Source organism: Geotrypetes seraphini, chromosome 3 (assembly GCF_902459505.1).
Source record: "Geotrypetes seraphini chromosome 3, aGeoSer1.1, whole genome shotgun sequence".
NCBI lineage: Eukaryota > Metazoa > Chordata > Amphibia > Gymnophiona > Dermophiidae > Geotrypetes > Geotrypetes seraphini.
This window is the reverse complement of record NC_047086.1, coordinates 365,636,551-365,662,176: the sequence shown is the minus strand read 5'-3', so window position 1 is coordinate 365,662,176 and position 25,626 is coordinate 365,636,551. Positions and strand designations below refer to the sequence as shown.

Here is a 25,626-nt window from a genome sequence, read left to right as displayed (position 1 = left end):
CAGGTGGTCATTAGAAAAGGTGACGCTGTCACAATCCTGAATCAGGTGGAGTATGTATCTGAATGTCTCTCTGTTAACTGACACTACTGTTTATCGCAGACTTATGAGACTCCACTGTTTGATTACAAAAATATATAATTACATTGGTACAGGAAGGTTTAGAAGCTGGTTCTTTTATCAATAAAGAAGCATTTTTTATGCCTGAAGCACCTAAAAATTCATATTATCAAAAAAATTAAAAAATCCAAGTGGGTTATATAATCATTTTTAACCCACCTGGATATCCCATTACTTCTTCTAGAGGTTCCATTTTGGAACCTCTTTCATCATTTGTGAATGTATTCTTGAAACTCATGGTGCCTTTAGGAGCCACTTTCTTAAAGGATTCTACACATTTTCTGAATATTTTAGTCAATTTGGATGTTAGCATAATTGAAGATTTTTTTTGTTTGCTACTTTGGACATAAAATCATTGTACACTTCTATACTCCAGGACAAAGCTCTTACCATTGTCTGGGAGGTTTTAGAATTCAGACCACAACCTTTGTAAGTACCTTCTGAATTTTTGTAGAAGTTGGCTATTTCAAGATGAACTGTTTTTACAAATTTTAGTAGTAGCAATGGGAACTACTTTTTGCCCACAGTATAGCCAATCTATACATGACCAACTTTAAAACTAATTGGGTTGATAACGCCATTTTCTGAAAAAAATTATGTTGTGGAAATGCTATATAGATGACATTTATGTTATAGAATTAGAAGTGTGGCACAATCCTTTATCAAATGGTTAAATAACTGTAATAAAACAAAAAAATTTGACCCTGTGAATCCAGAGAAAAAAAAGTCAAAGAGAAACCAAAGAAACAATGTTCCTGAAATGGACTTTATTCAAAATGCATAATGTATAGCAATCCACAAACTCCTTAAGGGCCTAGTCTGCTGGGAGCACTGCAGACATATAAATCTGTCCAAGCTTGTCCCAAAGCTGGTGAAACACATACAACTTGTCTGAACCTGAAAGGAGAGAAGCTGCAGCATACCCTGACCAAAGTCAGCTGGAAATAAACTACCGGAACGCTGCAGCTCTCCCGCCTCACCGGAGACCCAAGTGCACGCCTGATTCTCGCCGACACGTGGCCGCTGCATCAACGCTCCTAGAAACATAGTTGGATTCAAGCCCCACAAAATTTACCCTGCCACAGCCTGCATAGAAAGAAAATCAGACTCAGGTAATAACTAGAACGGTGCGGTGCTTCCCATCTCATGTGCGCTGCTATAAACCGGCACCTGCACAATCAGCTGCACATGGCCATGACAAACACCGACTAAAGAGAGCCTCGGAATAAACAGGACTACTACTGCTGCAGTGAAACCCAACAAGGAGAACAAGTGCGAGCATGAAATCGCACCGCTACTGCCGCGCTGCAACCAACAAGGAAACCAAGTGCATGCATGCAAAGGGTGGGAAAGTCCCAGCTCCCTCAATGGATTTCTAGTCATAAAACTTAGCCTCAATAAAATATCCATTCCTTAAATGTACGTTGACCGAACCCACAGTACTAAGACTCCCAAACAGAACCTGAAGTTCAAACAGTAAAAAAACTATAAAAAGGTGGTATACAGGTTCCAATCCCTTTCATTTCAGATTTTGCTATTGATGTAGTCACAGTAGGGTGAACAGAGCTGGATCCATCGCCTGCACTCTTAAGCCAAGCCACTGGGGTTGAATCGAACAACAGAATGGAGCATGTGTCTGATGTTCGAAGTTGTATGATTGTGTAATCCATGTGATTTGAAGATATTATAGTTTCATTGCTAGTGCACAGTCATCCATTTCATGGCCCATTCGTAAGCATCCTTTCTCTGCAGTGACAGTTGTTTTTTAAGTGTGATTTATAACTACGTATAATCATGTTTCTTCATCTGTAATTTGAGTGCTAGGCTGCAAGTGTTAGCAGTCAATTTGTTAATGCCTCATTTAATTCTTTTTGATAAAAATCTTTTGGATTGGATTGTTTTTAGATGAGTTCTTTACATTATAAATTATTCCGATTGGTTGGTTTTCGTGACGTGTGAGATTAGGATTGGTTGTTGTTATCCAAGCATTTTTAAAGTTCAGGCACTATTTTTTTTTAAACAGAGTCGTTGGGAAGCACTAACTTAAGCTAACTCAGAGGCAGTGCAAATTCATGTTAATCCCAAGGAATAAGGTTTGACACCATTAAGGTTTTTTCTAAGGTTCTTAATGTTGTCACAGTTGGGTGCAGAGGGGATGAAGTATTTCAAATCTTTATTCAGCGTGAATGGTGCCTAACATACATACACTTTCAATTGAGCTTGAGGGGTTGAACTGCACAGTGTGAGCGGGCATCTATTTGGGATGATTGAGATTCAATTATTTTTTTTTTGCAGCAAGTTTTTTTGTAATGAGTAAGTCGTATAAGTGTTGTGAGCGAGTCGCAGTTAATGCAGATGAATGACCATACTATTTACCATAGATAATTCAGATATCATGAAAAAACAACAATATAAATATGATAAACACTTTCAATTTCAATTGATATTGAAATGTCCAATATATATATATATATATATATATATATATATATATATATATATATATATATAAAATCGGAGGTATGTGTGTATGTATGTGTGTATGTGTCGCGATCACGCAAAAACGGCTTGACCGATTTGAACGAAACTTGGTATGCAGATCCCTCACTACCTGGGATGATATGTTCTGGGGTTCTCGCGGCCCACCTGCACACGTGGGCGGAGCTACAAACATAAAATCAGATTTCACCCATTCATGTCAATGGAAAAAATGTAAAAAGCTGCCATTCTCTCAGTAATTCAAAAACGGCTTGACCGATTTGAACGACACTTGGTATGCAGATCCCTCACTACCTGGGGTGATATGTTCTGGGGGTCTCGCGGCCCACCTGCACACATGGGCGGAGCTACAAACAGAATCAGATTTCACCCATCCATGTCAATGGAAAAAATGTAAAAAGCTGTGGGACCGCTTTGAACGTAAATTGATATGCAGATCCCTCACTACCTGGGGTGATATGTTCTGGGGGTCTCGCGGCCCACCTGCACACGTGGGCGGAGCTACAAACAGAAATCTGATTTCACCCATTCAAGTCAATGGAAAAAATGTAAGAAGCTGTGGGACCGATTTGAACAAAACTTGGTATGCAGATCCCTCACTACCTGGGGTGATATGTTCTGGGGGTCTCGCGGCCCACCTGCACACGTGGGAAGGGTGGGTTCACCCAATAATGTATATGTTCTTGCTCCTGGAGGTGAAACTAAAAATGTTGTTTATAATCAAGTTTTGTGTTAGTTGTATTGTATTCATTTTGTCAAATATTTCACATTATAATTTGAATATTGTACTTTTTATAAAGCTGTAAAAAAATATTTTCATTCACCACTATAAAGTATCTTTATTTGAATCCATTTACAGTGTTATTGCTATAATTAAATACCCGTGCAACGCCGGGCCATCAGCTAGTGATATGATATAAGAACAGCATAGGCTATTAACTAATTCAAGATGAAGGAAAAAACCTCAGAGAAAGGCCATCCCACCTCTACCGAAGTGGTTTGCTCAAGGTGGTTGAGCGGTCACCTCATTGGCAAAAAACCTTCAATGAAAATAAAAGCTTTATGCTGTGCTTTGCTAGCGAAAAACAAAAGATAGAAGAAAAAATTTTCCACTTATCTTCCGCTGATCAGTACACCAACGGTGGACAGCATTTCACAAATCTGCTGCCTCAAGGTGTAACACGACTGATCAGATGCAGGAGAAGCGCTCGGCGTCCCACTTTAAAGTCTGATCAGTCGTGTTACACCCTGAGGCAACCCTGAGATTTGTGAAACGCTGGCCACCGCTGGTGTACCGATCAGCCGAAGATAAGTGGAAAAGTTTTTCTTCTATCTTTTATTTTACCGTTTCACTAAAAAAAATCCTTTGGAGAAAACTTTAACCCATCTTGTGAAATTAATAAAATTAACACTGTATACATGGACTTAAAAATTCTATGGGTTATCTCCTATACTAGTAATAACGTGCCCATGAGTTTTCTTGCTGTCCCTGCCCCATTCCTGTAAGCTCTGCCTTAACAACACAAGCCTCAAACACTTATGATTTTAAAGTGTTTGAGACTTGTGCAGATGAGGATAAAGCTTACAGGAATGGGGCAGGACAGGAAAAGAACTCACGGGAACAGCACAGGAAAATGAGTTCCCTCGGGAATGGGGAAAAATTTGTCTCTGTGTCATTCTCTAACTATATTTTCAAAGTTAATTAGGTAGCGCTGACTTAAGTTCTTTGGAGGGTAGAGCCAATAAAGTTTGGTATTGCTCAGATTTAAATTTAAACAGTATTTTATATTGTTGACCATTTTATGTTTGATAGGCAAAGCTAATTTATGTTAGGATGGATCTATGAAGCGATTGGAACACTGGTTCTTCAGAACAGCATTTCTTCTTTGATCCCCTGAAGCAGCAGACCCTGAAACGGGTCCTGTTGGGATCAGGATTTTCAGATTAGTGGCACTGCTCTCTCTCTATATATACACTTATATATGTATGTGTGTATAGTGCTGTTAAGAAAAATGTACATGAGCACTCTCCTATAAGATTGAGGAGATTTTTTTTGACCAAAGATTGAAGTGACCCCATTTAACTGGCAGTATTGCCTGTTCAGCCATTGAGGGGAATCTGAACATAGTAACATAGTAGATGATGGCAGATAAAGACCCGAATGGTCCATCCAGTCTGCCCAACCTGATTCAATTTAAATTTTTTAATTTTTTTCTTCTGTCGTCGTCTTTCTTCCTTCAAAACAAGTTTGATACAGTAGAATGCAGATTATCAGAACACTGATTATCTGGATTGCTTTGGGGGGGTCTCAGTTTATATTTGAGTTCCCCCCAAAGTACTATTCCTATCACCCTCCCTCCCACTAGTGTTCCTTCTCTGCTTCTGCTGCCACTGCCATCAGCCCAACGACAAAAACAGCTGCCGAGACTTCCAGTGAGTGTCTTGTGAGGCTCTGTAGCCTCGCAAGACTGCCACTGGAAGTCTCAACAGCTTTTTTCGTCACTGAAAAAGCATGGGCAGGAGCGAGTAGGAACCGCTCCTGCCCCAGTGCACCGCTAGACCACCAGGGAAACAAGGTAGGTCTGGGGTCTTTCCACTGGATCCAGGAGGGGGTTGGTGGTGTCAGTTCAGGAAGGGCGTAGAAATTGTACCTTTTCTTTGGGGGGGAAGGAGGTAGATGGTATTTTTTTTTTTTAACAGTGTTATTGTCCATTCATCTGGATATTTAAATTATTCCGACTGCTCTCTGCCCAGGTTAGTCCGGATAAATCAGCATTCTTCTATATTTAAGCTTTCCCCACCTTGGTTCATGGTGGAGGGTTTTGTCCTTTTCTCGTTTACTCAGTGCTGTGAATGTATACATCTACACTTCTCCCTCCGTATTCGCTTTGATAGGGGATTAACAGACCTGCGAATACAGAAAAAAACGCGAATAACTTTTCTATTAAAAACCATCGTGAATATGGTGAAACCGCGAATAACATGGTGGGAGACCTGGCCTGTTCCTGAAGGAGAGGCAAAACACGGTGAAGAAAGTGCTGGGAATCAGCGATTTTCTCTGTAAACACTTGGGGGGGCGGAGCCGGCAAACTAAAAACCGCAAATAATTGAAACCGCAAATGCTGAAACAGCAAATACGGAGGGAGAAGTGTAATAGTACTGCAGAAATGATTAGTAGTAGTAGCAGCAGCAGTTCCAATGCAGAACTTCAGTTATACATTTGAGAGTGCAAAACACCAAGTAGGGTTGTATTTTTTAGGAAAATACACCCCGAATGGAATCATAAAACAAACATTTCCAATTCATGCCACAAACTAATATGGTCTAACTTGCTGCATTGAGTATTCCTGATAAGACAGTGCTTTATGTGAACATTAACATGTGATATTTCTGTAGGGAAGAAAATCAACCCTCATTTGCTGAGTTGCCTCTACAGGTTTAAAAAAAAAAAAAACTGCTTCAAGATGATATCAGCCATAAGCCATAAAGCGACTAGGCGAGTCAGACCTCACACATATGTATCATAAATGCCCCAAATCTCAATTTGCCAATTTCTAACATTTTGTCTTCAGAAAAAATCATCTCAGTTGTATTTGCATATTTTAGACATGAATTAAATTGGTTAAGAAAAAAAAAACAACACCCAATAATTTGTTGATATATATAGACACATGGTTAACCAAAAGTTATGTCATTTGTCAGCATGCCTAACAGATTAATTTGTTAAAAAACACAACCAACCTAAGACATAATAGTTATAATCAAGCAAATTACAGCTAACTATCCTGAAAATCTGAGCTCTGGCCATCTGTTTACATGCAAAGCACACAAACCATGCATAAATAACTGCTGGTTGAAGACAACATTCTTAAAAAGTGTTCAGAAATGAGAAAAGAACAACTTACAGAGCACGTTTTAGGAAATTTTAGCAAGTTTTAGGAAATTTCTTGTCTGATTTTATATCTGTTCATATGTATGCCTGTACACATCTGTATGCATGCATGCCAGGAAAAAAGATGAGGCAAGAATTCCGAGAGCTACTCCCATGTCGCCATGTTTCAGAATATCAATGTTTCTGTGCATTAGCAGCTGGAACCACCTCTCCCACAGAATTTGACTCCAGCACAGCCAGTTTCCAACTTCTCTGGATGAGATAGCTTTAACACCTTCCCAGAGAGTTTATCCCAAAACATAGAAGATTCAACTGGTATCCCTCAATTAACAAAGATAATAGAGAGTATGGTTGCTAGCCAACTTCTACATTATCTAGAATATTTTAGTGCCTACCCAATCATCTTTGAGGAACAGTTTTAGTACTGAAACCATACTGGGGTCTTTACTGTCAGATGTTCACTCAAATATGGCCTTGGGTAATCAATTGCTTTTGATGCAATTTGATCTTAGTGCAGCCTTCAATCTGATTGATCATGATTTGCGACTCTCTCTCCTGGATGTCAGACATTTCTGAAAAGGTTCTTAACTGGTTTAGAGAATTTCTTCAGGATAGGACTTGCTCAGTAAAATGGAAATATATCTCAGAGAAATGGAATATGAAATGTGGAATCTCTCAAGGAGCCCTTCTCCCCCATTCTTTTCAATTTAGACCTACCAAATGTTGCCTTAACTATTACTGATACTAATATTACTGTACTTATGCCGGTATGTCACTGGTTCCTTTTGATTTTTCCCAACCTCAAAATGCGATGATACAGGATAGCTTTTTTTGGGGGAAAGAGTGGGCAGATATGGTTAAGCTAACACTAAATATGCAAAAAAACTAGGCTGATGTGGTTTGAGTCTCCTCCTATATCATCTCAAGAGGCAACATGAATTTAATTTGACTGGGTGAGCAAAAAATTGAAGAGAGGAAGTGCGCTAGATGTGGTGTATTTAGATTTTCGCAAAGCCTTTGACAGTGTTCCACACAGATGTCTAATAAATAGACTAAGTGCTCTTGGGATGGGCCCCAAAGGGACAGGCTGGGTCAAGAACTGGTTAAGTGGAAGACATTGGGTAGTGTTTAATGGAGATCATTCTGAGGAAAGGGATGTTACCAGTGGTGTGCCTCAAGGTTCTGTTCTTGAGCCTGTTCTTTTTAACATTTTTATAAGCGATATTGCTGAAGAGCTGTCAGGTAAGATTTGCCTCTTTGCGGATGATACCAAAATCTGCAATAGTGTAGACACCCTGGATGGCGTGAACAACATGAAGAAAGACCTAGTGAAGTTTGAAGAATGGGCTGAAATTTGATAGCTAAAGTTTAATGCTAAGAAATGCAAGGACATGCATTTGGGCTGCAAAAACCCAAAGAAATGGTACAGTTTAGGGGGTGAAGAACTTATGTGCACAACAGAAAAGCGGGGCTTGAATGTGATGAGCTGGTAACGGCGAAAGCAAGAAGGATGCTGGAGTGCATAGGGAGCCGTATGGCCAGTAAGAAAAAGGAGGTATTGATGTCCCTGTATAAGACTCTGGTGAGATCTTATTTAGAATATTGTGTACAATTCTGGAGACCACACCTTCAAAAAGATATAAAAAGGATGGAATCAGTCCAGAGGAAGGCTACTAAAATGGTGCACAGTCTTCATCGTAAGGTACATGGGAACAGACTTAAAGATCTCAATATGTATACGTTTAGAGGAAAGGCAGGAGAGGGGAGATATGAGACGTTTAATACCTACATGACGTAAATGCACATGAGTCGAGTCTCTTTCATTTGAAAGGAAGCTCTGGAATGAGAAGGCATAGGATGAAGTTAAGAGGTGATAGTATTTCCTTACTCCTAATCCTTTTTTTTTTTTTTTTTTTTTTTTACAGAAAGGGTGGTAGATGTGTGGAACAGTCTCCTGGAAGAAGTAGTGGATACAGACTGTCTCTGAATTCAAGAAGGCGTAGGATAGGCGACATGATGTCAGAGAGGAAGAGATAATGGTTACTGCAGATGGTAGAATAAATGGGCCATTGGTCTTTATCTGCCATCATGTTTCTCTGTTTCTATCTTCCCTTTCAGAAATTATGCTTCATGGTGATTTTAAATTAGAATCATTTTTCCATATTTGAGGGGTCATTTTTAGATTTCCATTTGTCTATGAAATATCAGTTGAATAATTTGATCAGAGGAGTTTTCTGTAAGCCGAATAAATTGTGCCAAATTAAACACTGCCTATCTATAGAATATCAAACTTTTAGTTCATGCAGCTACACTTCTCCCTCGTTATTCGCGGGGGATACGGGCAGAGCCGGCCCGCGAATGGTGAAAACTGCAATTATCCGGCTCTGACCCACCCCCACCTCCCTGCCATCTTCCCGGCCATACCTAGTGGTCTAGAGGGCTTTCGGGGGCAGGAGCGATCTTCCTACGCTCCTGCCCCGTGCAGATCGCCATGAGGAAATGGCTGCTGTGAGTTCCCGTAGTCTCGCGAGACTACGACAGGAACTCCCTACAGCCATTTCCTCATGGCGATCTGCACGGGGCAGGAGCGTAGGAAGATCGCTCCTGCCCCAAAAGCCCGCTAGACCACCAGGTAAGGCCGGGAAGGCGGCAGGGAGGTAAAAATTTTTTTTATTTTTTTTTCCCCCCTCCCCAGAAAAAAATTGCGATTATGTGAAATCGCAAGTGCAGAAAACGTGAATGGGGAAGGGGAAGTGTATATTGTCTTCTACTGATTATTTGCTGTATGTTGGTTGTTATGAAAATTTTCTTCAACCATCTACAAAAACGTTGCAGAATAGAGCATCCAGCATTATCTATGGTCTAAATTATTATGACAATTACTTCTTTTTTATTTAATCTTCATTGGCTCCTGGTTAGTCAGCAATTCCAAAATAACTCAATTTTTTTCTCTTCTGCAAATAAGATTCTTTACAAGCTTTTTTTTTTTATTTTTTTTACAGTTCCTTATAGCAGCTGTAGGGATCCTGACAACTGGTAAGGCACAACAACTGGTATGATTTTCCTACTAACTGTCTTCCTACTAATTGTCATACTCAATTGTTCTACCCTATCAAAAATGTCAAAATAAAAAAACTCTGTCTTGCCATCAGCTGAGCTTAGTTTTGGAGCATGCTATTGGCTCAGCTGATCGGGGATTACCCTGCCATAATTAACTGAACCAACAGGTAAATCCCCAATTGCCTCTTTTCCTCCCTCCCACCCTCTCCAAAAATAGCCCCCTCCCTCCTACTCCCCCCCCCCCCAACATCCTCACACCCTCCCTGTACCTTTGGATGAAAACTTGGCAGGAGGGAAGTCCACTCTCTCTTGCCAATAGGGCTGCCTCTTCAAAGAGCATTTTGGAATGCACTGTGAAGGGCCTAAGGCCCTAATTCGACAATTAGTATCCTAGTCCCCTCCCAGTGCATCATAAGATGCATCACTTTGAAGAGGTGGCCCTATCAGCAGGAGAGAGTGGCATGTCCGTTCTATACCAAAAAATCCACAGGCCAAAGTCCATGAGGTCAAGGCCAGATTAGGAATAAACAGTGCACTAGTCTATACTGCAACCATCTGCTGGAGGTAAAAAATACTGGGAAGTTCTGGTGCTTCACCAGCCTTTATATTGTGATATTGTGATTACGTTAGTTACAGATTAGTCTTCATATACTGGTAGAATGATATAATCCACACATAAAGGGGGGGGCTGGTAAGTCTTAGGCTTTCCTATTAACCTACTTTTGAACTAATACTTTCATCACAACAAAGTTTTCCTGTGTCTGACCTAAATATCATAATTGTAGCCTAATTTCTTATGCAGATATGAAGTGAAAATAAGAAAACAGAAATCTCACTGTAAAAGAGTGCCAAATAGTGATTAAATATCTTTTTCTAAAAGGGAACTTGGCCAAACAGAAGATATGATGTGTCAGTTATTGTACATTGTCTTTCCTACTATACAGTCAAGAACTGGGTTGCTGAATTTAGAACAGGACATTAGAGCATAGAAGACAAAAAACATTCTGGGTGACCAACTCAAGTGACAATTCCAAAAAACGTGGATATCATTCCATAATCTGGGACATTTAAGAATATGCGCTAAAAAGATAGCAGTAATCCTGGAGATATCCTAAGAACAAGTAGGCTATATTATTCACAAGATTTTAGACACGAGAAAGCTCTCTGTCAAATGTATTCTCAAATGTCTCAATGCTGACCAGAAATGTGATTGAGAAGTTGCCTTACAATCCAATCTGGACCTATTTCAGTGAGATCCTGTGAAATTTGAACCGTTTCATAACTATGGATGAAAGAAACTCTGTGTATATGATCTAGAGACAAAAGAATAATCCAGAAAATGGACAGAGTGGTTTCCCTGAAGTTCAAGGCACGGAAGCCATCAAGCAAGGTGCTGGCTTCTGTCTTCTGGGATACAGAAGGGATTTTTATTGTAGATTACCTGGAAAAGGGTGCAGCCATAAAGCAAAGTACTACGTTGCACTTGTGAAACTGAAGCAGCAACTGGTGTTCAAACTTTGAGGCAAGCATTCAAAATAATCTTGTTTCTTAAAGACAATGCTGCTCCTCACAAGGTGGTCATTACACAGCAGAAACTTACAGATCTAAACTTTGAAGTTCTAAAACAAACACTCAGCCTACTCACCTGATTTGGCCCTTTCAGATTACTACCTCTTTCCTAACCTCAAGGAAAAGTTTGAGCCTTAAGGGTGCCAAATTAGCTGTGGATGAGTGAATTTGCAGCACAACTAAAATAATTTTTCTTGGATGGGTTACAAAAGTTAGAAAAAACAAAGTCATGTGTGTGGAGCTTAGTAGTGAATATGTAGAGTAAATAAATTCCCTCATTCTCATTGCTTGTTTTCTTTGCAAAGCCAAGGACTTATCAGCAACCCTTTGTATCTCAACTAACAAAAAGAAAATGAAGTGCGATATGAACCCTGGCTTCTCTACTTCATCCCACTAGACAGGCATTTCCCTTGACCTATTCAAGTCCCATCTACAATATTTAAAATATTGCGGAGGCATACCATCTTGACTTTACAGTCCTATCGGGTACAAGCTGATGACAAATCACCTTCTATATGGAGATCAAGTCTGTGGAGTGCCGCAAGGCTCCTTTATGTCCTCTTTTTAATATTTAAGTTTCAAGTTTATTAGGTTTTTATATACCACCTATCGAGGTTATCTAAGCGGTTTTATAATCAGGTACTCAAGCATTTTCCCTGTCTGTCCTGGTGGGCTCACAATCTATCTAACGTACCTGGGGCTATGGAGGACTGAGTTGACTACTTTAAAGAAATTCAAGTTAACGAATTTAGAAATAATTTTCACTTATGCAGACACTATTTTCATTTTACTGGAGGTAGATCCAACATTGACTAATCTGACAATGAACATAAATTCATGTATTCTCAAAAGTCAAACTTGGGCAACATCCGTTTGGATGAAGCTCAATATAATGAAGACTAAAGTACTATGGTTCGGTCCTAAAATAGATCTTTTACCTCCCTCGGTGACTTTGATATCCGGAGATCTTTTGAAAATGGAATTTTCTTCTAAGACATTGGGCTTTTTGCTCGACTCTTCACTTTCCCTTCAATGTCCCTCTCAAAAAAAAAAAAAAAAGTTTCTTCGGCCTTCAAATATTAAGAAAGGTTCGCCACCTGTTCTGCCAACAGCATTTTGCCACATTAGTACAAGCTATCATATTGGCACAGTTAGATTATTGTAACTCTCTCTACATCTGTTTAAGGGTAACTTAAAAAGGTTACAATTAGTTCAAAATATGGCAGCCAAACTAATCTTTGGCAAAAGGAAATTTGACCCCGTTTCCCCTCTTTAGAAAGCACTTCATTGGCTTATAGTCCATTTCAGAATTCAATTTAAATGTGCAAGTATAGAATTAAAAAATTCACATGAACTTATGTCATTAATTCCTATTTCTTTCAATTATTTGCGGTCTACAAAACCAAGAATTTCTCAAACGTATAAACAGTCTTTCCCTTCCTTTAAAGCAGGGGTATCTGAGGGGGGGATTCCAGGGTGGAGGGTGTGTTAGCACTTGGGTGTGGGTTGGAACAGGGGTTTATTCTAAAAGTTGTTTTGTTGTACTTTTGGTACTCTCGACCTTATTGTCCTGATGTTTTGTATGGTGTATTTGCCGATTGTACATCAATAAAACATGATTTACTCTAAAGCAGGGGTGTCAAACAATCACATTAAGGGGTCAAAATCCAAAACACAGGCTAAGTTGTGGGCCAGACCCTGCCCAGTCTCCAACCCCCCCCCCCCAATAATACTAATTATAACACCATTTTTTCCATTCATTTTTCATATATACACACACAATATAATCTTATTAACACATAATGGTAATGGTTAACCACAAAATTAAACTACACAAAACACACTGTATGCTTCTCAACATTCATTCCTACCAGAACACAGATAACCCCTATGCAAATACAGGACCAAAACTAAAAGTACTACATTTCTCCCTCCGTATTCGGAGGTTAGGGGCAGAGCTGGCCCGCGAATATTAAAAAACCACGAATAATATTCGGGCCGGTTCTGCCCCTAACCCCCACTTCCCCCGGCAATTTTAAGCCCTGAAAGCCCCCCCCCCCCCTTAAGCCTTACCTGGTGGTCTAGCATGTTTTCAGGCAGCAGCAATCTTCCCATGCTCCTGCCCCATGCAGATCGTTCACAGGAAATGGCTGCTTTGAGCTCCCGTAGTCTCTCGAGCCATTTCCTGTAAGCGATCTGCACGGGGCAGGAGCGTGGGACGATCGCTCCTGCCCCAAAAACCCGATAGACCACCAGGTAAGGCTTAAGGGGGGGGGGACTTTCAGGACTTAAAATAGCTCAAAAAAAGAAAAAGTATTTTTAGGTTTCACCGCGAATAAGCAAATCCTTAGATACAGAATTCGCGAATATGGATGAGGAAGTGTAATATATTTTTTAAAACACCCTAAGATTCAAGATTCTGCATGCAGTACAACAACCAGAGAAAAAGAAACAAATGTATTTCTTCCTGAGCAGTGCAAAAGGTAGACAGGAGATTAAAATGCTCAAAACTGACAATTCAAACTTGAAAAAACCATTCCCCTTATCTTTGTTGTCTCCCTCCATGCTGTACCTCCCTTCGGCGGATGTCTAACCTGGCCAGCTCCATCCTGGCTGTTTTATGCAGCCCACAGTCCGATGCCCCCCGGTGTCATCTTGTGGCCGGCTCCCTCCTCCTCACAGCTGTAATGTGCATTGAGCCGCATGCAGCAGCTCCTCGTGCGTCCTGCAACTGATCCGGAAGACTTCTCTCCGATGTCTCAAAGTCAGAGGGAATGCTTCTGGATGAGGTGTGGGATGTGCAATGAGCTGCTGCACGCGGCTCAGTGCACATTACAGCTGTGAGGAGAAGGGAGCCGGCCACAAGGTAAAACTGGGGGCATCAGATCGAGGGCCGCATAAAACAATCAGGCGGGCCTTGAGTTTGACACCTGCGCTTTAAAGGAACAAAAGTTGTTGGTTATATGTCCCGATCTCTCTCATATACTTTTACAACAATCTGGAATGAACTTCCTTCCCAGATTAGAACACGTCTCTCTCCAAACTTTTAGAAAATACTTTGAAAACATTACTTTTTCAACAGTCATTGATTAATTATTCCAAACTGAGGTCAGAAGACTTAGTACTATGTCAGGTAGATTAACTTAGTATTTCTCCAATTTTTTCTGAGTCTCTACCTCATATAAAATTCATTATGTAAACCAAGTCGAGCCCCTAGTACAGCAGATGACCCAATATATAAACCTAAAGATTGGATCATCCATGGAATCAACAGTGTATGGCCAAAGACATAAAGCATTGCAGGCACCACCAATTTCTTTTTCAAATTTAAAACAAAGGGAACATAACAAGCATATAGAAATTGCCATCCCGGGAAAGACCGAAGGTCCATCAAGCCCAGTAGTATCCTGTTTCCAATAGTGACCAACACAGATCACAATTACCTGGCAAGATCCCAAAGATAAAAACAAAATTTATCCTGCTTATCCTAGGAATAAACAGTGGATTTCCTCAAGCCATCTTAATAACGGCTTATGGACTTTTCTTTTTGGAATTATCCAAATCTTTTTTAAACCCTGCTAAGCTAACTACTTTCACTATATTCACCAGCAATGAATTCCAGAGTTTAATTACCCATTGAATGAAGAAATTTTCTCCAATTTGTTTTAATATACTACTTAGTAGTTTCATTGCATGCCCCCTAGTCCTACTATTTTTGGAAAAAGAGTAAACAAGTAATTCACATCTATTCGTTCCACTCCACTCAGTATTTTATAGACCTCTTATCATTTATTTATTTATTTTCTACATGTCTATTCCACACTATCCAGAGTTCTAGGCAGATTACAGACATACACAGCATTAAATGAAATGAAAGACAATGAACACTTAGTGGTAATTAACAAAAACACTGAACCAGGACGGTTAGACAGTGGGCACAATCATGAAGACCCCACAGGCACAAAGGAAAATAATACTTTTGAGCTTTTTCTTGAAAGATCCAAAGCAGGACAATGTTTTATGTCCCAAGACACCCGAGAGATCTTCCTTAAGTTTCTAGCCAGACCAATCATATGGAAGGAACTACTAGAAGATCACCAGAGGAACGTATCATCCTGGTAAGCTGGTAATGCTGCAACAATGCAAAAACTGGCAGGGTAAGTTATGAAGAGCTTTGTAAGTTAGGCGGAGAAGCTTAAAGATGATTCTATCACATTTCCCCAAGTTGTCTCTTCTCCAGCCTGAAGAGCCCTAGCTGCTTTAGCCTTTCCTCATGAGGAAGTCGTCCCATCCCTTTTATCATAATGCCCTTCTCTGTACCTTTTCTAAATTCCACTATATCTTTTTTGGGACAGGGGCTGAGACACACATGGACCTGTCACAACTGATCTGCACTCCAGCAACATCTGAACAGGCAACCGATGTTCAGCAGGCTTCAAACAGATACAATTATACATCCATACACACGGTACAAATGATAACAAATAAAAACTGTGTATTAATATGCAGTGCAATCAGCCCACAGTTTAACACAATTAAAAAAATAAAGAAAACCAACACACACATATACCTTACTCCCTATGTAGTAAATGTTAATCCTAACCAATTTACAACCAATAGCCCAAAATTTAATTAAATTTATTCACTGCATCTTGGCTGGCAGGCAGGCAATACGTTCATGCTAAAAGAGTCAAGAGTGATGGTAGAAATAGAAAGCATGCGTGGGAACCGTCCCCTAGACCAGCAAGGGATCAGTCACTGTTGAATGCAGTAAAATAAGTGTTGGTTAAAATGACACTTCAGTCCTCATGCATTCCCCTCCACTGGGCTTGGTGGACATGTCTTTTGATTTCTTATTTTGCCCGAGGAGGGGAGTTCAATAGCTTCACCATAGAGCAGGGGTGTCAAAGTCCCTCCTCGAGGGCCGCAATCCAGTTGGGTTTTCAGGATTTCCCCAATGAATAGGCATGGGATCTCTTGGCATACAATGAAAGCAGTGCATGCAAATAGATCTCATGCCTATTCATTGGGGAAATCCTGAAAACCCGACTGGATTCTGGCCCTCGAGGAGGGATTTTGACACCCCTGCCTTAGAGGTTCTCTTCCAACTGCATTCTTTTTAGCATAAACTCTTTGCCTACTTTCACCTACACAGTGAGAAGCTATGTAGGTAGGCAGAGTCTGTACTCTACTCCCTCACCATGGATAGGTTCATAGACAACAACGCGGAAGACAAAGGCGCGCGCCGACAACTGAGCGCAAGACGGAGGCACGCGCCAAAGAAAATTACTGTTTTTAGGGGCTCCGATGGGGGGTTTTGTTGGGGAGCACCCCCAGTTTACTTAATACAAATCGCGCCGGCGTTGTGGGGGGTTTAGGGGGTTGTAACCCCCCACATTTTACTGTAAACTTAACTTTTTCCCTAAAAACAGGGAAAAAGTGAAGTTTTCAGTAAAATGTGGGGGGTTACAAACCCCCACAACGCCCCCACAACGCGGCGCGATCCGTATTAAGTAAAGTGGGGGGTTCCCCCCCCAAGCTCCCTCCCCCCGTCGGAGCCCTAAAAACAGTAATTTTCTTCGGCGTGCGCCTCCGCGCTGCGCTCAATTGTCTGCTTGCGCCTTTGTCCCGGCGCGCTTTTGACCTGACACCCCATGGATAGACACTTCTCTATATCCCATCCCTTCAGTTTCTCCATCAATAGGCCCTCTCCTTTTTTTTAAGGCTTTAGCTTTAAGTTGAATGTAGGAATCCATGTGTAAGCACAGTTTGCTTGGGTAGTTACCTTGGCTGCTGCATGTGGCTGACAGAACTCCTCCACTGCTGCTACTCCCACTCTCCCCATCTTACCCAGCCTGTGGATAAATCCCAAAATGACAAGAATTCACAGGAAGAAGAGGTGCTGTATACTCCACAAGGAATGTCTTATCCGTGTCCTGCACGCTGCCCATTAAACTTCCACATTCCAGGGCTCCTGTTGTAGCTAAGAGGTAGAGGCATATTGACTATAAATAAGCAGGGGCTCCTTTCTGAGCATTACTTAAAAGTCACTGTTTTTCTCGCTGAAAGATACTTAATTGAGATCCTACTTCAATGGTTTCCAATCTCTTTTATGTAAAGGGCCACAGTGTAAATATGAGAAAGCTCTGAGGGCCATCAAAAAGTTTCAAGATTGCACATACTATTAAATTTTGTAAACTGACTTGACTTGCTTGTTCAGACTAGGTACTAAACATTTTTAAAAAATTAATATTAATACCGAGTCTACAACACTTCAAAGATATATTGTAAAAAAAATTAATTTTGAATTGTCAACAGTAGCAAATTCCATAAATGTGAGACACATGAGTAAGAGTTAAGAGACAGATGCATTTATAAGATTTGAAGAGCATTTCAGCCTGGGGACCACAATGGAGGACTTTGGGGCTGAATGTTGGAGACATCGGTCCTACTTGCTGGTAGAGGAAACAGTAGAAGGCAATGGTGACTTTTCTGTGGTCTGCTTGATCAGGTCTGTCAGCACATCTATTACAGAAGCCAAACAAATTTAGATTTTGGTGCCAACACTGATCCCATTTCAATCAAAAATGCCAGGGCATTTTCAGCTGAAACTCCCTTTCCCCCTGAACATAAGCAGGCCCCAAGCCACCTTCCACTCCCAACCAAAGGTGGACCCCACTCTCGGGCCCCTTCCAAGGCCTACCTTACAAATCCTAGTGGTCTGGTAGCCCCATCAGAGCAAGAGTGATCCCCAGTCACTCCTGCCCATGCTACCTTCCAGTCAAAATAGCTGCAGAGCCTGCCCCAGGAGCCATTTTGAGATTTGAACCAGCATATGCAGGAATGATCCAAGTTGCTCCTGTCCACAATGGCTCCACTCTTTTTTTTTTTTTTTAATTGATTTTCAAACTACAAATGCGCCATAAATGAATCACATATATGTACAATTGTATAATAAGTGCAGCAAACTTTCAAGAATATTGTTTAAAATGGAAAGTTATAAATGAGCCTTAAATTCCAAAAAAAATTAATCATGTCCAGTGACAGAAAGATATTAAAAATTCTATAGTAGGGAAAGACAGGAAAAAAAAAATCTATTAAATATAGTTTAAAAAAAAAAAAACCTCCCGTGTGCATATGGATTATAAAAGTCATAACACACAAAGTCCAACATTTCAGCAAAAGTCTACAACAAGGGTAATACAATAAAAAAGTTAAAAAGCTAACATTCAGCCATAGAGCAAAGAGGAAATTGTTGAAAATATTTGAGAAAGTTTAACGATAATTTGAATTAAGGATTATGGAATTCCTAGATATCTAGTTAAAAAAGCACTACAACCATATATTAGCTTGATATTCTCTTCATGCTCGTCTAAATTTCTTCTTATCTTGGACACATTTGCAGCATTGTCTGTGACTAAACTGCATACTAGAATTTGAATTTTTATCCACATTGTATTATAGCTTTTGCTAATACTTCCAGTATGTGCATTTCTTGAGGTATCAATAGTTTCTGCAAGACAGAAATTCCCTTATTCTGTTATAAAAGTACATACAATAGGACCAATGTGGACATTACTACACCCATCAAGACTTACCAAAAAAAATTAAACATTGCATGAATATACAGCCTCAGCCTCATGCTACATAATTAAAAATGAATCTATATATTTCATGATTTTGGACTATAGAAAATCATGTTTAGATAATTTAAGCATTTTATTAAAAAGCTTTTTTTATTAACTGATTTTTAAAATTTTGATTTGGGTTTTGTTTTTTTTTAAATCATTGATTTTTATCCACCCTGGAGAGAGCTACAGTTGAAGTGACAAATGGAATAGGGGACGATAGAACCCAAGAAAGGAAAGGTAGGAAGAATTTCAGGCCTTAGAATGGGGAAAATTCTGTGCAAAAACGAGATCAAGTGCAGAATTTTGCAAATTTCTTTAAAAATATTATGCACAGAATTCCCCCAGGAGTATCATATTTATCACCCAAAGTGGATAATTAAAACAAACAAACAAAAAAAAAATCTTCCATAGGTTGTCTAAAACTCTTAAGGTAACGATCTCAACATAAACTTTGTGATGGCCATTCAAGGATGTGTGTTGCTACATAATTGAGGCTTTTTTCTCCCCTCATATGCGGTTTAGAATGAGACTTTCAGTAACTTTGGAACAACTTTGTTTTAGTTGTTTTGCATTAGCATTTTGCCATTTTCCTTTTTGTGTGTTGTATATCATTCCAGGATGTTACCATATATTGTACCATGTACTCGTACCAGTTAATTTATATATTTAAAGCCCACTAACTAAGCACCGGCACATGTTTCTACCATAGCCTGGAATGCTAAGTGCTCTATGGAATAATTAGCGCTCTGGGCCACAGTAGAAACCACTACTGCAGCTTAGTGAAATTGGGGTAAATGCCCATTTCATTTTATCCAACTTGGTAGCTACAATCATTACTCTTCCAACGCCTCTTTTTATCATTTAACATTTGCAATTCGATACTTCTCTTATTTACATAATGGAAGCAGTAGACATTCCAAGTCTCTCTAATGAACATTCCTGACAAATCACAGGAGACAAGTCTCAATTAAAAGGAAACTCTAGAATGAAAGGGTAAAAAGATGAAAGTGAAAGAGAATGGACTTACGAGGGTCTAGGACAGGGGTGCCCAACGCGTCGATCGCGATCGACAGGTCGTTCGCTCAGGCGACCCCAGTCGATCGCACAGCAGGTTCCCTTCTTCCCTTCTCTTTTTTTCCCCTACTGACTGGCCCGCCTCTTAAAGAACGCTGGCCAATCAGAGTGCTGGAAGGGCGGGGTGAAGGTCGGTGGGGGACGGAGCTCAGCGCATCACAAGAAATAGAAGCGCCTGTAATGATTGAGGTAAGAGCAAGGCCTAATGCTGCCCGATATACAATTAAAAAAAACCCAAAATCGGCCTCCCAATCAGTGGCGTACCGAGGTGGGGCGGTCCATATACATATACAAAAATAAATATATATATGTTTAGCATTTTTATTGTTGGTAGATCATTTTGACTTGGTCATTTTAAAAGTAGCTCTCAAGCCCAAAAAGTGTGGGCACCCCTGGTCTAGGATGATTCATCATGGTCATTTAAGCGCTGAAATGTCCCACGATGAAACAAAAAAACCCCAACCACCAAATAAGCTGTCATTCCCCTCTCCTCCCGGATAGCGTCAATTCAGAATTTGGGGAATAATGTGTGTCCGCAAAAAGTAAACACACCAATATAGATAGCAAAGAGATACTTTATGTGCACAAGGAGAGGGACCTCCGAGACCTCAATTCAGACAGCGTGACTGCTAGTATGTTTGCAGATCAGTGGCTCAATCATTGGTCCAAGCTCCAAATGATTTTACTATACTAATAATCTTAAATAACTTTAAATAGTTTTAAATATTTTTCATGACGTTTTTTCAAATAAATGTTTTAACACCATTTAAGTCAGTGGTCTCAAACTCAAATCCTGAGCACTGCAGCACTGAGGAAGAGGGGAGCCGGCCCGAAGATAACGTCGCAGCACGGGGGTTTGAACCCACAACCTCAGGGTGCCAAGGCTATAGCTCTAACCACGCCGCCACACTCCTCCAGCTAGCACGTTACCTAATGTGAATAAAGTGGTTAATGCACTGTTATGTAGCAGCATTTACCAAGTCCTAAACAGGAGGCGAAATGCATTAAACTCTGAGCACGTTGCACTCAATTAATCCAAATGTTAATGCAGCATTAGGTTATGGGTTTGCCAAGTGTTAAAATTCAGCCTTATAGCAAGTTAAGCCCAAAACAATGCATTTAAGTTAAAAAAAAACATCCAAAAAGGTTTTGTTGGATTTGCCGGTTTTTAAGCATCCACTTTTTAAGAGTGGCACAGCGGGTGCAGGAGTCCGCCCGATGCTCCGGACCCAAACACTGTAAACACCAATTGTGTGGGTCAGTGAGGGAGATCGGGCGTGCACACCGCTGGCACTTCTTAAAACCGGCTTGCGGGGGCATGAAGGGGAAAACAGCCTCCGCAAAATCGAACCCCGAGGCCTGTATAATGGCAACAGGCCCCGCCGGGGCAAAGTCGAAAAAAGGGGAAAAAAATATGGTGTTTTTTTTTTTTTTTTTTTGAAAGCAAAGAAAAAAGAAACCCGAAGGCAAAAAGGAAGAAAAAATAGAAAAAAATCGCGAGCGGGAAGGCAAAAAGTGATTTCAACGGCCGTTGAAAAAACACACGCGTCTTCTTCGCTCCGCGGAAACTAAGAAACTGGGGACCACGCACTCCTCCGTCGGGCGGGAAGGCACGCGCGGTGCGGCCAACTAGAACTTTCTAGTTAAAAAGGTCCGTACCGAGGGCTCCGTCGGTGACGTCACCCATGCGTAAAGAATATGCTGCCTGCTTGTCCTGGGATAACAATGCATTTAAGTTTAAAAAAAACATCCAAATCCTCCTTAACTTTTTGTGGTGACGGATCTTAAGTTACAGCTCAGTTCTAAATGTTGAGAGAACATGCCAAAAGGAGATGGACTGAACACCAGCTACCAATACAGAAACATAGCGACATATAAAATTCCAAAGAAGACACAGAATAACCCATGTACACTATTACACCACAATTAGCTGCTGCAGCAAAGTAAGAGGCATATCATCTACTTTCCTTTGTTATGGAGCATTACAGGTTTGTTTAAATAACTTATTAAAACAATAAAACCTTTGACCTCAGGATGGAAATACTACCCCAGCTGTGAAAGTACAACTATTTGATGATCCCTCTGGCAACATGTGACAGCTATTAACCAAGAGGCACTGTTTATATTACATATATGGGCACTGCTCTCATTTTGTCTTAATACACAGTATACTTAAATCAACTGGCTGGTAAATATACCTTTAAACCTACACATGTGCTATTGCAACTCAAAATAGTTTAGCAGATGTTTCATTAGACCAACAGTCTGGAAAAGAGCATTTGGAATTTTTCCTGCTTACAAGCAATTGTTACAGAAATACATTTTCAGAGGCGAGAGTAAAATCAATGCCTTAATCCCACCACAAAAGCTCACTTTTCAGATTTCTTTATGAAATTTCACAGAAATTGACTGAGTGATGGGCTTTTCAGTCCTTATCTGACCTCTTTTCTATTGTAATACTGCAGAGAACACAAGACACAAAATATTTACATCGAAAAATGTCATATACATTACATATAAAACAAGGGAAAACTACACCTCGGTACCTTTATTTCAAAGGTTTAAATCAACACTAAAGAACAGCAATTAACCACCAATTAACCAGACAGCAGCAAACCACCCCCACCCACTAAATTCAGGAGATATCAACTGTGGAAAGAGATATGATGGTGCCCACTGAAGACTGTCAGTACTGTCAACAGACAGTAGCAGGCCTCTTCATGAAACAAACAAAAGCAGCTGCAGAAGAGAAACCCCAAAAGACTGGCAACTTTTTCTTATTCGCCTCCTGACAAAGACTAGGCTCTTACTTCTATCATCTTTCTTGTAGATGTGTCTAGCGGTCCTGAACTGTAGGGTTATGCATCTGGACCCACATCAACAAGAAAGAAGATCATCAAGGTAAGAACCTAATCTTTCTAGTGCAATGTGTCTAGCAGTCCTAAACTGTAAGGACTTACCAAAAGCAGTCCCCTGAGCCTAGGGCAAGCCCACTGAGCCTGCCTTCAAAACGAAGGACCCGAAAGCAGCATCTTTTCTGGTTATGTCTACTCTACAGAACCTAGTAAATGTATGAAGGGTAGACCATGTAGTTGCTCTACAGGATTTCCTCAGGTGAAACCGCCCAAGTCTATGCCCATGAGGTGGCAGCTCCTCTGGTGAAGTGTGCTCTCAATGCAATCGATGGCTGCTTAATACAGACCACATCCATTCCCCCAAGACAAGAGTCTGCAGACAAAGTCGGCCTTCACATTTTCCACCCTCACTATGTGTGCAGCTGAGTGAGCCAGAAAATGAGCGTCTGCCCACTGAAAGAGAAGTTGAGCTTCTAGGTGTTAACGGGGCGCTTCTAGTACTTCCTTGCCTGTTGACATAGGCCACCGCTGAAGACCAACTGCCTTGCCTTCCAAAGACTTCTCCAGGGCCTGAATGGCTCAGTGTTCTAGGCGATTATGGACCACTTCTGCTGAACCAGTGACCAATAACCCTGAACTGGGTGTCCATTGCAATGACCTCCCCAACCATAAAGGTGGGCATCAGTCATTAATATCTCCCAGGAGGAAATGCAGAAACATATGCTCGTCAAGAAGGAAGATGTCGGCAGCCACCATTGTAGGTGGTTCCTCACTTCCAGTAACCATGGAAGCAGCTGCTGAAGCAGAGTCCATCTGAGGAGACCAATAAGATAGGAGAGAGTCTTGGAGGGGTCTCGTGCACTTTTGCCCAAGGGATCACCTCTGTGGCTGCCACCATCGACCCCAGGACCTGCAGATAATGCCACGCTGTGGGAGTCTGACTCAGTAGCATAAGTCTGCATGGCTCTGGAAGAAACCCTGGTCCAAGGCAATGTCAAACAAAACGTCCAGGTACTCCAGATGACTTATTGGAAGTTGACTATCCATCCCAGGTCCTGGAGGTGTTGCAACACTCTCAAAACTGCTCAGTCTTCTTCCTCCCTGAAAGGAGTTCCGATTAGCCAATCATCCAAATAGAGATGCACTTGGATCCCTGCCTTGTGGAGGTGCATTGCTACCACCACCATGACTTTGGTAAAGGTGTGAGGCGCCATTGCTAGGCTAAAGGGGAGTGCAGAGAATTAAAAATGCTGTTCCAGCACATGAAACCGCAAGCACCTCTTGTGGGAATATGGAGATAGGCAAGAAATTCCCCAGCACAACTGCCACCATGTGAAGTGCAGCACTTTCAGTGCAGCATTGACAGACTTGAGGTCCATAATTGGCCTCCAGTCATCTGAGCCTCTCTTTGGCACTATGAAGTATATGGATTATCTGCCTAAGCCCGATTCTTTGTCTGGGACTGGCTGTATGGCACAAAGATCCCACTAGCCTTTGAACCATTGCCCATACTGAGGACTCTCTCCAGCTGGCCAACTGGAGATTTTACAAAAAAGTCTAGAAGGGAGGCAAAGAACTTTTGAACAACTTTTAGGACCCACTGCCAGGTGGAGACAACATTGGCTAACACCTTGCTCATGACTCATCGTCATACAGGAGCATCCACCATATAATTCACCCCAGATAAGAGAACTGGGGAGGGGTGTCTTGGATCTTCCTCCAAGGTCAGGCAAGAATGTGCTACACAGGAAACCACAGCTGCCACCTTAATCCCTAGGGCCAAAGTTTCAAATGGTCTCAAAGATCACATCCACTTTATGGCCCCAAGTATCCTTTAACATCACACCTCCTTCACTAGGCAAGGAGGAGGTTCATTTGGTGACCTGCACTATCAGCAAATCCACCTTCAGCTGAACTAACAGCTGCTGTAAATCCAGAGCCGTAGGGTAAAAGCTTGGACAGTCTTAGCCTTTCGCAGGGACCCCTCAGGCAACTACCAGTGGTCCGTGTCCAGCTTTGTAATATCTAGTATGTGAGGGAAAGAATGAAGTCAGAGTAATTGAGCTGCTCCTACCTGAGCACTGCGACACGGAGGCTGTAGAAATTTCCAACTTCGATTCTTGCAGCGAGGTAGAAATAATGCCCGAGAGCACAGAGGCTTTAAACAGCCGGTGCACCATGGTGTCTTCCCCTGGTCTAGGGCCACTACCACTTCTGGATCGCTGTTCTCATACAGAGAACCAGCAGGGCAGGATTAATTCTTTGAGGGCCCCTAGACACACAAGTACACTGGGCCCCCTTCCCCATTCTGATGCACCCCAGCGGAAACAGGAAGCTGCGTCAGAGGGAAGCTTTGGGCAAATAGCACCGCTTAGAAAATTACAGTTGGTGTTGCCTTTCTTACCCGCATTCCTTGTTCATCTTACTTTCCGTCGATGGGGGAGAGGAGGTCCGTTGCAAATCAGTCTGTTGATGGGGGGGGCTGCATTGCCAATTGGGGGGGGCCATCGCCGTCTGAAAAAAACAAACAAACTAAAACACCCTTCTTCATCGGGCCCCCTAGGCATGTGTCTACTGGGCCTAATGGTTAATCCTGCCCTGAGAACCAGACTCTGCCATAGAAATTGCAGCCTGAGACAATAATGGCATGGAATCAGACTGTCCATCCTCTCAGCCTATGTCAAACTGAACATCCTGGTCCAGTTCTGTGTCCTTGTCTGGTCGGGGTGCATACTAAGGGGAGATCCCCTGCATCACCGCCTGTGTTGCACTTAACGCAGACGCTGAGGATCCTCAGCAGTTCAAACAGGTATTATACATAAGGCTACAAAGTCAGGAGTAAAGCCTTATACGAGGGGTCTTGAGGTCCCCAGTAGAACTCCTGCATGACTTCCTGGGCTCCACAGCAACCACGCATCTGCTCTTAGCC

General features: G+C 41.4%; 1 protein-coding gene across 7 annotated transcripts in view; it reads right to left on the bottom strand.

Annotated features, from left to right (window-relative positions):
• Positions 1-25,626, bottom strand: part of BCL2L11 (BCL2 like 11) — an 85,449-nt gene that overhangs the window by 46,995 nt on the left and 12,828 nt on the right. Inside the window, exon 3 of one of the 7 annotated variants that reach the window (XM_033939795.1) lies at positions 5,423-5,524. The exons of 5 other annotated variants lie outside the window; for them this stretch is intronic. In XM_033939795.1, coding sequence (XP_033795686.1) covers positions 5,454-5,524 — 71 coding nt within the window. In that variant the 3' untranslated portion in view covers positions 5,423-5,453. Of the gene's footprint in view, positions 1-5,422; positions 5,525-17,557; positions 17,663-25,626 lie in introns of those variants that run through there. One more of the 7 variants, XM_033939794.1, reaches the window with a different exon arrangement.